At 40.3% G+C, this 14,243-nt stretch overlaps 1 protein-coding gene across 2 annotated transcripts in view; it reads left to right on the top strand.

Annotated features, from left to right (window-relative positions):
* rhbdl1 (rhomboid, veinlet-like 1 (Drosophila)) overlaps positions 1-14,243 on the top strand; it is a 34,157-nt gene that overhangs the window by 19,433 nt on the left and 481 nt on the right. For both annotated transcript variants that reach the window (XM_054599376.1, XM_054599375.1), the window contains 2 exons: positions 11,300-11,400; positions 13,192-13,252. In XM_054599376.1, coding sequence (XP_054455351.1) covers positions 11,300-11,400; positions 13,192-13,252 — 162 coding nt within the window. The remainder of the gene's footprint in view (positions 1-11,299; positions 11,401-13,191; positions 13,253-14,243) is intronic.

Genomic DNA, 14,243 nt, shown 5'->3' with positions numbered 1-14,243 from the left:
TTTTGGATGTGAGGAATTTGCCCGTTGCTTAGGATTGCTAAGTGAAATTCTTTCTTTTTTTCCCTCCTTCCCCATTTTGTCGATCCATGGCTGTCTCATGTTTATATTCATGGAGTGTTATTCTTGCTCATGAGTTCAATCGTGACGGCTGTTTTGCTATCAGCTCCCGCACGCATTTTGTTTGTTATTTTTTTGTAGGGCAGCGAAGCTTTCAGGTTATAGCTGCAGTCTGTGGGTGTGTTTATGGAGCGACATGCTGCAGGTATTGTTCCTTTTTGTGTGCCTTAACACACTGCAAGAATTTCTGCACCGCAGGGCTTGCTTTCAAACCGAAAAGTAAGAATTTCTTTTTGAAGATGCATCAAATGCTGTGAAAGTATAACATTGTTCTCAAAGATATACATATTTCACATGCAGGAGCACGCATCTCTGCAGTCTTTGTGTGGAAAATCAAAAGAATTGCCATTTAAAAGAAAAGATAAAAGAAGTTGCTTAAAGTACAAGGTTTTCGTTTGTGTAGGTCAGATAGTATAACAAGGCCTACGCATCTTTAAGCCTTGGATATTGTACAGGTCCTGTACTGTAGTACACCCTCTGAAAACAAAGTATGACACTGTACATTTTGTCTTTGGATGTGTGCTGACAAAAGGAAGAATTCTGTAATTACTTTCTGACAGTGCTGTTCAAACCTTGTCATCTCTCGCTTTGCTCTGCTGCAATAACAGCAGATGACGAGCTCCACTTGAATGTCGTGTTTCGGAATATGAATAGCCACAATTCCAAACGAGATGAATGTAAAACGTTGAGTCATGTTCAACGTTTTCAGTCCAGCTCAGTGTTAAGGACAAGCAGCTGCAAAATCCATTTCTTCTATTTACCGTCTTTTTTTCCTCCTCTCTCCTTTGGGTCTCCTTCCCTCGGGCCACCAGCTCCTTCAGCTTCCTCATGTGTTTCAACAAGGGCCAAAACACCATGTTGTTTTCTCGTAGCCCCATGTGAGCCCCGGGCTGTCTCCCTGCTCTAACACCTTACACTTGAGACAAATCCTCCAGCAGCATCTCAAAACAGCAAGCTTGAGTCTCCTGTGTCCCTCAACTCAGAAAGCCATGTATTGATGAGGTTTTAGTGTTGACATAAAATAGTATGATTTTTTTTTCTGCTCTTTATTTTGTCACATTGAATATTGCAAAGACCTGAGCTAGAACTTTCACTTTGAATCATCAGATTTGTTCTGAAATATCAACAAATTCCAATGGAAGAGAGTGTGTTGCTGTATCAGCAAGAGCTTGTGGTTGTGTGTGTTTGTACGTGCGTGTTTAAGACGCTTATTTATGTGTCCTGCATATTAGTTGTTACAGTCATCCACCTCTATTTTCTGTGGAAAACAATCTTTTTTTTACATATCTTAATTGGATTTGTTTGGGTTTATTTATTTATCTTATTTATTTTTATGGGGACAGAACGCATCAAATATTCACTGAGCAGAACAATGCCACAAATCATAGCATTTAATTTGCAATGCTTGTCCCCAGATGGGCTTTTATAAAAACAAATACATACATAGTGCAATAAATAGCACAATAAAAATGCAATAAAATACATATGCAAATATACAGACAACAAATAGAAAATAAGGATGATGATAAAAGGGGCACCTCTACCAATAAACTGACGCTTACATATAAATGCATTAATGCAATAATAAGGAGTCAATAATATAATAATTAAACACTAACTGGGGCCATTGTGTATAATGAGTAATTTGATCTTTGATGCTTAAAACACTTTACTTTACAATGCTAGTTAGGGCTGTAAGTGATGATTATTTTCATTTATTGATTAATTGTTTTTGTCTGTGAAATGTTCAAAATAGTGAAAAACACATTACACCTTCTCGTGTCTTATTTTGCTCAAACAAAAGACAAACAAACCAAAGATCTTCAGTTTAACATGATATATGGTAGAAAAACACACTGCAAATCCTCTCATTTCAAAAGCTAGAAGCAGAGACTGGCATTTTTCTAAATTTTTGCTTCAAAAGTGCTGAAAAAATAAATCGAATATCAGCATAGTTGATGATCTGATAATCATTTCAGCTGCTAATACTTCTACTACTTAAGTAGATTAATTATAATACTTCTTCCACCACTGTCCCTGGATAAATAAAGTTTAAAAAATATGCACAGGAGTAACTGACCTGTAAACCCTGAGAGGTTTCACCATGTCACTGATCACCTTAAGCTCTTGTGGACTGGCTCGCCGACCTTCAGCCCATGCTTTGAATAATGCAGGAGCATTTTCTCCCCTTCGTGTCCGGGAGCCTATTAACAGAATATACTGTTTACTGTAATAAACTGACCAGCCAGTGTTGGATATGACTAGACTCACAGTGCTTATTGGTGTCCTCAGTCAAGAGAAGAAAGAAACATATGTTGGGAAATCGTAATGGAAATGTGATAAATGGCTGCATGTCAACCTCATTGTTTCAAGCTAGCTGATGTTGTCATTACTTAAAAGCACCATGCCAAGTTACATGTAATGTTTACATTACATTACAGTCATTTAGCAGACGCTTTTATCCAAAGCAACTTACAATCAGTAGTATATTACATATTCACCCATTCACACACTGATGACAGGCTACCATGCAAGGTGCCACCATCAGACTCTAACTAACATTCATGCAACATCCAGTCCACACCGATGGCAAAGCCTTCAGGAGCAACTTGGGGTTAAGTGTCTTGCCCAAGGACACATCGACTGCCGAAGCCGGGTATCGAACTACCTTGCTCTCCACTACGCCACAGCCTCCCGCTTAATCCTTCAGCAGTTGATTAATGTTGTTCTGACATCTGGGATGACGGTGGCGGTGTTCGCTTTCCGCCGCGGCCATGAGACCGACTCTATCCTGGGCCCTAATTTAGCCGAATGATTGTTTCTGCATCTTCTCAAGCTAATAAAAGCCTTTTCAGTCTCTTAATGACTGATGGACTTCAGGCTTATTTTTACCTGTGATGCACTACCATTCCTATGTTCCTGTTATACAATTGACTGGTGCTTTTTTCAAGGCGCACTGCACATATTTAGGCAGGGTAAATATGATTATATGTGCTGCCAGTGAATAGAGGGCCTTGGTGTGTGGCCAAGGGTGACTTTGTCCATCATCCATTTTTGCTGATGTTTGATGTTTGGTCGTGGCACACAAGCTGCAAGTATGTCGATTCTATGGAAATCCCAAAAGCCTAGAAAAACAGCTTTCTACAAGATTAAAATTCATAAAATCAATTGAGTAATTGGAAAAAAAAAATAGAGCTTTACTACTTTGATGTTAGATTTCCAATTTGGTAAGAGATTGACTTTATAAGTTTTATTTACAGCTGATTCTTTGTTCTCTGTTCATTTGTTTGTGTGATAGAAGAACTATATTATAGTAAATACTGTTTAAAAGTAAACTTTCCTATAATATAGGAATAAGTGATTAAAAGAAAAAAATACAATTAGTTCTTGACTTTGGTGAAGTAGTTTGTCATCTCGACTCAGGAAAGTTGGTGCCTGTGAACAGACGGTCGGATTTTTTTAAGAAAATGGGAGTTTTTGTTGGAGCAAAGTTCAGTCACACCGACGCTGATAAGTGAGGGCAGAACGGAGAGTAGAATCATCAGAGAACAGCGGGCTGCATGAATTCCTCTCGCTGCCAGAAGGGTGACTCTGTCTCTGACTCTCAGACTTTGTCTCTCTGACTTCAAGCGCTGGTGTAGAGATATTCAACGGCACACTGATTTCACTGGCTCGAGGTGAATCTGTGATGCTGTGCCGAAAGCAAGATACATTTTTTTAGGACTGTGAGAGCTGTGTAGGTGTCCTTGTGTTGCTATTGCCAGCTGAATACCAATAATTACTTGCTCGCTCACTCTTTGAAGGCCCGTTGGTGGAGTGTGTTGGTGTGAGTGTCACTAGACAAGGTCAGATTTCTGTCTTTTCAGCCAACTTTAGCTGCAGACCGCTATGTGTGTACAAGCCCTGATGTAGTGTACGGCGCTGAAGAGTCTGGTCCTGTGTTTCTGATGTACTCCCCTGGTGCTGAGCTGAACTGAGCCACTGAGGAAGCAGGGTGACCTTGGTGCGTTGCAGAGGCTGCCAGCATGATTATGATAATTCCCAACCCCCCATCCCACCCCGCAGTCAACTCTTCCGAGGTGACACCGATCTCACTTCCTCCACAAGCAGCCCTTGCAGCCCCGCTGATAACAACACCGAGGGAGATGAATACTTCTACTGTAATGCAGCCTAATTGAAGGTAGCCCGTCGTGTGGCGCGAGCCCACTGTGTTTATGGGTGTCTATTTGCATCTAATGTGTGAAGCCAATCGGGGACAGCAATTTTTATTGCAGACACTTGGTTAGATTTAGGAGGAGTCTATTTCTCTGCCCAGTTTAAATTACATTTACTTTGGTGTTAAGTTGGTCCAATGAAGAAACACATCAGGCTCGCTGTAGCCATCACTGTGGCTTCATAATGTTGAACACAGGAATGGATTTCATGCTCCTTTTCATTGTGATGTAGAATTTGAGTAATTTCATCCAAGGTCAGCTATTGTGCTTGTTAGTTGAAAAGCAGTATTGAGTAATAACCGCTTTGGTCGTGACAGGAGTACAGCCATTTGTATAACCGCTCTTCTTTCAGAAACACAACTTCAGCAGCATATTTCCATGTACACTCACTAATTTACAAATTGTGACTCTTTGCTTCTTCAGTTTAAGGCATGCTGATATGCCCACACACACTTTTATACTTTTCCAGCAACGGTTCGTGCTGTGCTGAGCGTCCTCCTCTCCTCTCAGCAGCTCGGAGGATGTGACTTGCCGAGATTATTGATTTTTCCTGATGCCCCCTGGGCTCTGGGGTTGCATAAATATTATCATATTTTTTCCCATGTGGCATATTTTGACAGGCAAGTTAAATAAACAGAATCAATCTCTATGGAAACCAAGGGCAAGGTGTGTTTACAGTGGCCATGTTAGCAGACTGTGAAATTGATGAATTGTATTTGTTCCTCCAGGACAGAGCTTGGCATCGATGACGCTGATTGTTTTCATGTACCCTTTTTTGGTGTATACGTAGACATGAGGTGTCCTGATTAATGTTGTTTTTTTAAATTTTGGATCTGTCTTTCTCTTCTCTGCTCATCTGCTCTGACTGCAGTGCATGAGCGCAGTTGTGGAGTGTTTTTTATCACCTAATGATGCGTACAGTTTGGTTGGCCCTCCACATCTTGATTCTAAAAAATAAGTCAAATTTTCAGACACCGTCTTTCTGTTCACGTCATCGAAAGGGGTTTCTTCCCTCCTGCCTGCGCTCCACCAGGGCACGAGGAGATGGATGGAGATGTTAGATTGGATGAAGACTGATTGCAAGTCATGCTTCTCCACTTTAAGGAAAGCGTCAGCGCCGGAGATGATATTTCCCTTATCTCTTTCTGTCTGGATGACACAGACGAGTCCATCTCCTTCCCAGGTGGAAAATCTCTTTAATAAAGCTCTCCCAGTCGGAGAGCACTATTATGGTAGAAATGAGGCTTTGAAATGGACGCCACTCTATTAAATGACATTTCAAGCGATGGACTTTTCAAATAGACTATAAAATAGATAAAAGACCATGTGACAGATGGTCTGACTCTAGTCAAGTCACCCTGACATTTACTTATTTTTACTTCAGTCACCTGCATACGGTGTCTGCTCATATACCGAAGCTAAAGCAAGTTGCTTTTCCAAAGCAAATAACAATTTTTGATGCTCGAAAACGAGAAAGCGATTAGTTGCTTCAGAATAAATATATAACTATTTTGATAATCAATTAATCATTGAAGTCATTTTTATAACAAAAATGTGTGTAGAGATGAGAGAGAGAAAGAGAGGGGTATGACACCTAACAAAGGTCCCATAGCTAGAATTGCAACCAAGACATAATGGTAACATGACATGCGCTGTAACCACTGGGCTACCAAGGCGCTCCATGGTTAGCTAAATTAACAGAATCTAGAGCCCTAGTTATTTGTAACTGAACAGCAGCGTATATTTTAAAAAATGACAAAAAATAAAATTGTAGTTATGATGGCTTGCTTGTACTCTCAGTGTGCGTACTGTATCATCTTTCCTCGTGCACTCACTCCGCTCTTTCTCCCCCCCTCCTTATTTGTGCTCAATAAATAAATCTGATCAGGCATTTCCCCAGTTGATTAGCCAACAGAGGCAGCCCTGTGACTGCAGTGGTGCTGACTACAGCACATCTCCGTGCAGGGACACAAGATTTAGTGCATACAGGATAGATCTGTCCGAGGCAAGTGCGCACAAATACTGCAACTCGAATCTTAAAGGCAACAATCCCATCGTATCGGGCAGAGGTTTCCCTTACTGATACTGTCCTGTGTGCGTATTACTTTATTATTAAAAAGACTAAATGGTAATCATGATGGACTCAACAGAAATTTGTCTTAGAAATTCTCTCATGTCTCATTATCATTTAAAAAATGCATTTGAGTGGTTTATCCTTGTAGCTTATACCATAGACTGAATAAATGAATAAAAGCACAGCGGTGGGTTGACAGATTTTCTTTTATCCAATACCGACTCAATCACCCGAATAAATAAACACACAGTGTCCTTTAATTGTCCTCTTCTGAGTAATTTATTGGCTGACTAACCAAGAAATGTAAATCAATGTATTAATTTTCTCAGACATCCAACTGGTGGACATCTTTACAAATATGGCGTGATATGAAGTTTTGATTCCCTGATAACATTTTCTGTCTCCTGACTAAAGCCTCTGAGATCTAGACATGTTTCACTATGGTGTCTGTGTGTTAAAGCCGCACTAATTAATAATTTTATATTAACAATGGTTCGGATGGCTATATGTAGCCTGATGTTTAAAGGGTCGCTCACTGAGATGAAACCACAGAGAAATATCGCCCGACTCTGCAGTTCCCAACAGCTCTACCGAGCTTCATATCTCATTGATTTGGTTTATCGGCCCTCAACCTCTTTTGGTTCGGTCTCACCTCACTCATCAGCTTTGTTCAGAGAAGCAAGCAGGCAGCTGTTTTTAGCAGAAAAAGCTTGCAATAAACTGATGAATATAGTTGAGCATTTAGCAGCTAAAGAGCCAAATATTTCCCTCAGGAGTTGATGAAAACCAAACAGAACTAAATAGAGAGTGAATATTGGATTTACATTCGCTGGGTCGCCTAAAGCACATCTCCAAAGGAATACTGATGCTTTTTTGTATCAGCTGGATGTGTAAATAGTTAAATGCTTAAATGTTTGCCATATCAACTTCATAAGCTGAGTATATATCAATGTTTACAGCTTCTTATGCTGCCCCCAAAATAGTTAATTAATGCAGGTTTAACTTTTGGGTATGTATTCCCCACTTTTACACAACCTTTATTCCAAGACAAGTTTTGAATATAATGTGCTAAATTGATCTAATGTATTCAATATATTTAACCCTATTATCCCTTTTAGTCTAGACATCTACAGCCGTTGAGATGTCCTTTAAACACACAGAAATGTTATCATTAGAAATCAGCCACATTTCTCCAGGGACTCTTGATAGACTGTAAATAGTCTCAGTAATCACAGTTGATAGCTACCAACACATACAAACTGTAGAAAGCAGAAAACAAGGTTTGTAAGTGTTTGTGCAGAGGCATATTTTCCAAGGATTAAAGGATTTTATTATTGCAACATTTACTTTGCTCTAGCGCAGCCTCCACTGGAGTGGCTACAGAGCGGTGCAGCCTCAGGCACTGTCAAACCCCGGCCATGGATCAGCTTACCATCCCTTGTCTGCACCTTATCCCCAAGAGACTGGAAATACAGAGTTGACCCATAGCTTAAGGGCAGCCTGGAGTAACTGTAATGGTGTAGCAAGTTTGGTTTGACGGAGAGGCTCAGTTCCCGGAGCTGCATTGGGGATTATACTGCGGTAGATCATAGCCCTGAGTGTGTGTGGTTGACTTATACCCCACACAATGTACATTTTCACTCTCTACACTGCAGTGCACTTGTGGATGTTGCAAGCTCACAAAAAGATTTGAGGATGTTGATGATGACTTCAGGATGGTGACAATAAATAATCTGCTCATGAGATGGAATGTGTCAGCTCGGCACTAAAATAATCGTACAACTCACGTCTCAGCCACTGCTGAGTGAGAAAATCCTGAATCTTAAATCCCCCTAAGCAGGAGAGCCCACATGACAGGACTGTTTAATATTCATACTGTATAAGGGATCCTCTCACCAAAGCACAGCGAACAGGAGGGGAGAGCAGTTTGTTTCCTCCCTGTGGAGCCGGTCTCTTCCTCTGTGCTGGAGGTCTCAGGTTTTCTTCTTCACCCACAGATGGTTGTGTCACATCCCTGAGTAGTGTCTCCAATGAAGAGGTGGTCCTGTCTGTTGTTAGATGTAATGTTAGAAACCAAACAGCTCACGTTAAGACTCTTAATGCTTCTCTTATCAACACTTTTATATTACCGTTGTATCAATGTGTAATGTGGACGGGGTTGCTGGTAGAGGGTATCCCCGAGTCTGCAGTTCCCCTCAGCTATAAGGTTCACTGTAGTTCACTGTGAGCTATAATTTATCAATTTTAACTTGTTACAGCCCACAACTTTACTTTCATGATTCACTCCCACCGCTCTCAAAGCGTCATTTTCAGCCGCAAAAGGCAGCTGTTTTCAACATAAAATATATTTTTAATAACACTTCACTATATACTATTAGATGTCAACCACAAGTTTGTGTTATTGTTATCTTTATTATTTACTTTGCTAATGGAGGAAAATACATTTTATGAATTTGTCAAACTTAATTATACTGAATTAAGAGCAACAAAAGACAAAATTAACACACAATCACTGTAACTAAAACCCCAGACATATCTCTCATATTCTATCAATATTTAATCAATATATCTCGTTGTGAAGTTGTGAAACTCCAAGAGGACTAAAAAAAGACCAACTCAGATGTTGATGCTGCTCCAATTCAATTTTTCCTTTACTTTGAAGAGATCAGAGACCACATACTGTATGCTGCACTGTGTAATTGCAATTTTGTGGAACCTCTAAAATTGGAGCACTATAAATCTCCTCAAATCTTTAGCTGAGGAGCCAACCTTCATATGCCCCATAAATCCATGTAAAATAGCCCATAGGCGTCGGAGCGATGCGAGATGAATGACTCAGGATCGTGCTCTGATTATCATCTGTCTTTCCATGATCATCACTGCCACCACGGGCTGACAAGGCGTTCGTAAGACGGTGTTTACTCTGTGCGGCCCCAAAACGCATGCACACACACACACACACACACACACACACACACACACACACACACACACACACACACACACACACACACACACACACACACACACACACACACACACACACACACACACACACACACACACACACAGAATATGAATGTTACAACATGCATTATAGATCTGAGATCACAACTCCAGCAAACCCCAACTGTGATTAAAAAGAGACTGTTTTGTTTTATCAGCCCTCTCCGCTTCCCTTATCAGCTCATTTGCATAATTAACAGTGGCTGACGCTGTCCTCACGAGCGAATGCAGCTATGATTTCTCCTGCTTGGAATTCTGTCCCTGGAACTGGATGAATGCACCGTGCTGCATTCAGGATTGTAGCTTTATACACTTTTAAACACAGACTGCTGAAAACAGCTTCTGGCTTCATTCTGTGTGGTCCATTTATTTGCCTTTTGTTTTTTGAGAAAGCACACACAACAATGTGCAGACCAGTGTTGGCTCCAACGTATGTCCATCACAATTCAGTCACGTCCAATAACTCTTCTCCAGTACACCTTGCTTCATTCATCAAATGATCTTGGCTCTCGTGCCTTCACCAAGGTGGCAGTCATGTGACCCATAGATCACCATAGACACTGAGTATATAAATAATATTATCAGCATCCTTTTTAAATAATATACTATTCACAAAATAGAAAATTTACAATATTTCAACAATCTTTTAAGAATAATCTTTTATCTCAACCCATCAGTGGGTAAAAACGTTGAATGTAGGGATGCACCGATCCAACTTTTCAGTCCCGATACCAGTACCTGGGCTTTGAAAATCAACTGAAACCGAATGTTACAAATAAATACATAGATATGGATTCAACTGCGGAAAGACAACAAAAAAATTGCATTAACATTCAATATGCATACCTGATTAAATCCATGGAAGAAGAGGCTCTTTGAAAGAGTGAGGTTTCAAATGGCCTTAATCATTCAAATACAATGGATGGCAGATGCAACGTAATTAGCCAGAGGAATTGAAAACACCTGTGTGCAACGTGTGTAAGTGCTCAAACCAAGAGAGTAAATGACAAGACATCAACATCAAATAACTGCTTGAAAATGATAAGTTTTCATACATAACACCATCAATTATTTTAACAACGATGCAGTTATAATATACTGTAAGTGTGCAATCACTTTACAGTACAGTTTGTCATAATGTTCACGTCGTTGTCACTGCCACGACAGCCATTGTACTTTCCATATTATAACTTTTTAAACAGAACATTTGGCTTCTGTCCATTTCCACATATGCCAGATTACATTTTGCTCATGAATACAACACGAATAATCTTTAGAGCACACAAATTGGAAATTATCCTCTTCAGTGAGGATCGCCTGTGTTCTCCTTGCCTCACTTTGATCAGAGATCATTTTTAGAAGGACTTTTTTTAATTGCAGCATCCTGAAAGAAAATCCAATTAGGAAATATTCCATTTCAGTTCTTTACCATTTTAAGATAATTAGTCAGCTGCAGTTTTAGGAGACTGCTTACATACAGGAAAAGCCTTAATAACATAGATCACGTGTATGTGAGTGTGTCGTGTATACTAAATGTGAATTTAAAGGGCATGTGAAGGTCAGCTGATGTAGCACAGTCCCTATGAACAGAGGGTGATTTTTACTCAGACATTTTTATAAAAATGCTCCTAGGAAGGTGACTTGTGCTGCTGCGTGATGAGTAATCTGACTCTCCCTTTAATTTGCCCCTCTGATGTCCTTTGCTCTGTCTCTCTTTCTCCCTTCCTAACATCCAAACACGCACACACACACACACACACACACACACACACACACACACACACACACACACACACACACACACACACACACGCACACAGCATTACTACTCTCCCTCTCTGACGTCCACGCTGCTAATGTCACTTTTTCCGTCTCTGTCTCTCTGCAGGCTCGTTGACAGTGTCCATCACCGACATGCGTGCTCCAGTGGTGGGGGGCTCTGGAGGGGTCTACGCTCTGTGCTCAGCCCATCTAGCCAACGTCGTCATGGTAACTGTCATCATCATTTCCTCCATTGTTGCGTCTGAAAAGCTGTTTTCACTGGTGACGAAATGTCAGAGCCATCCACATGGTGAGAGATGGACACCACACTATTGCTCTGTTTTGTTAAAAAGAAAATGTTTGACAATAGATGTTTGTTGCAGGTTTTTTCCTGCTACAGTAGGATCACATCGATTTGAAAAATATATTTTACTGCCAAGCAGCTTTTGGAAATATGCCATTAAATATTCCATGTGACCTCTTTGGAGAAGTTCTTTGAACTTTGTTGTTGAGCAGCTTACCCCACCATGAAATGTTTTCTCTGTGCTTGTCATTTGTATCAATGAATCTAAAGTGAACTGGCATTACAGTGACTTTGTTTATTTAAGTTGTGGATTCCCTTGATGTTGCTTGAGAAATTATTTGTTTGCAGTATATTTATTTGTATGTGTCACAAGGTTTTTATTTGAAATGCCTTCCACATTCTTTTCAACTCTCGAGGCGTCGTTACATCTGACGAATCACTTTAACCACAACGCTGCTGTTCACTGTGGGCAGCAGAGATGCCAGCAGGGACAGAAATCAAAGTGCACTGACGGGCCTTAAGCAAAGACTATGTAACTGTTTGCTCTTAGCAGCTAACAGACAGTTTATTTAATCTTTTACGCTTGATGCTTGTTTGTAGCTGGGAAATCCTTTAAGGCACGTCTTAGTTCTGCTCTGTAGTTTGTGTTCTTGAAGGAAATCTTGAAATCTTGTCCAGTCTCGACCCGGCATTTCCCATGAAGCCTCATCATCATTTCACTCAGCAGACATTTTCAAGCATGACTCCCCAGAAGTCATGTGTCTCCAGCTAAAACATATTGGAACCATGTAGCGCACAAATTCAGCTTTGAAAGAAAATGTGGCCCTTTTCATGTTTAGTTTTTATATTTGTGTCTTCTCATCAGCAAGCCCTCTTTGTTGGAGTCTCTGAATGATCCCTGCACCTCACACACATACGTCAGATTACAAAGTACCATTTCAATGTCAGCAGTGTGATAACAAGACGTCTAACAGACTTAATGGAGTGGCTGTCGTTTGGTTAAAGATCGCCCTTCTCCTCATGAGAGAGGAGTCACTTCAAAGCAAATTGCCTCCCATCAGAGAACAGCATCACCACATCACAGCCAGCTCCAACTTCCTCCTCTGCACCACTGCGTTGACTTCTCTCTTTCCATGATATTAATCATTTATTTGTGGATATATTGGAAATGTCGTGTGCTGCCACTCCTTGCTTGCTTTTAAACGTATGGTCGCTGCAGGTTTTATTTTTATATTCTCCTGTCTTTAATTTTGCATGGCGTTCCCCATTTTTTTTTCTGCTGTGAGAGAAGAGGTGAAACACTGGCCCTGGGTCATATTCCCACAACTAAGAACTTAAGGAGAGATGTGATTGGTACAATTTTTCATCCTAGGGAGTAAATGTGTTATTCTAAGTCCGGATGCCATTGTTCTTTTTCCAAAAGGCTATTTATTGGCCCATTTTCCCCGTCTGTTAAATTATCTTAGCCCTAATTAATGGAGTGCCACTAGGCTGGAACCAGTAAGTGGAGAGCAGCCAGGTGTATAATTGCGTCTGTGTGTAGTGTAAGTGCTTCTTCCTCTCCTGTATGGATCTTGGTTGTCTCTCTTTTAGGTCTAAATATGTCTGGAGGATAACAACTGAAGTTTCTTCTGTTAATATACTCACATGTTTATCATGGTTGTTTGTGTCGTGATTGTTTATGCTGACAAGACAAATTTCGCTCTGTTTTGCAGAACTGGGCCGGGATGCGTTGTCCCTACAAGCTGCTCCGCATGATCCTGGCGCTAGTTTGCAGTAAGTTGTCCAGATTTACTCTCAAAGACCTGCACTTGTGTTCTCACTGTTTCAATTTATTTAGAATTTATAGCTCAATCAGTGAATTGCGAGTGTGCATAACCGGTCATTTTTTAGCATATTTAATGTCCGCACACCTGTTCACAGTTCAACATGTGTATTTATCATCTGAGACGCAGTAAAAATGTCTCAAAGCTCAGCAACAGACATGCTACTCAAGCTAACTTAGTTAATTGCGCAGGCCGAAAGGCTCCATGATTAGACATGTTTCTTTGTTTTCAAAGCATTTGAGTCATACCACTTGTGCTTTTTCTCTCCACAAGGGCCGATACACTGCGACTTTCATTAGTGAGCAATATGTTCCTTCCATCTGTCCCGAGCCTGACGCCCCCAAACTGAGAGAGCAGCCAGTCTCTGCTGCGATGTTAGAATTCTCCTCAGTGTTTTACAAACAGGGAATTCAGCTTTTCTCAATAAAAAGTGACACATAATTTGTATGAGATACTGGGAAGACTGAGTTAACATTTGCTCTGGTTTTATACTATAAGAGTTGAATATTTATTGAGCTAGGACTCTGGGAGAACAGCTTCAAACAACGTCAAATAACATTTGAAAGCAATGTTTTGAGTAAAGATCCATTTAAATACTCCTGTGAACTTTGTTCGTCTGCAGAAGTAGACTTTTAATAAAACACCTACTGCACTACACAGTATAGCTCATCTTCAGGCAATGACATAAAGTCAACTCCGACCTAGGCCCTATTCTTTATATGTGGTTATACGAATGAATTATTCTCTTAGAAGGATGAAGTTACAAGGAAAGCCAGATAAACTTAAATAAAAGTTGCACACAAGTGAAATCAGAAAACACTCTGACTTTATGAAAGGGATTTGGCATTTGAAATCTCAAATTTATGAAATGTACTCACTTTTAGACACATGGATTTTCTTACCTTTGGACATAACCAGGATAACTATTTCCACTTGTTTCC

This window comes from Anoplopoma fimbria, chromosome 5 (assembly GCF_027596085.1).
Source record: "Anoplopoma fimbria isolate UVic2021 breed Golden Eagle Sablefish chromosome 5, Afim_UVic_2022, whole genome shotgun sequence".
Taxonomy (NCBI): Eukaryota; Metazoa; Chordata; class Actinopteri; order Perciformes; family Anoplopomatidae; genus Anoplopoma; species Anoplopoma fimbria.
The sequence above is the reverse complement of the archived record's forward strand: the minus strand, read 5'-3'. Positions and strand labels throughout refer to the sequence as shown.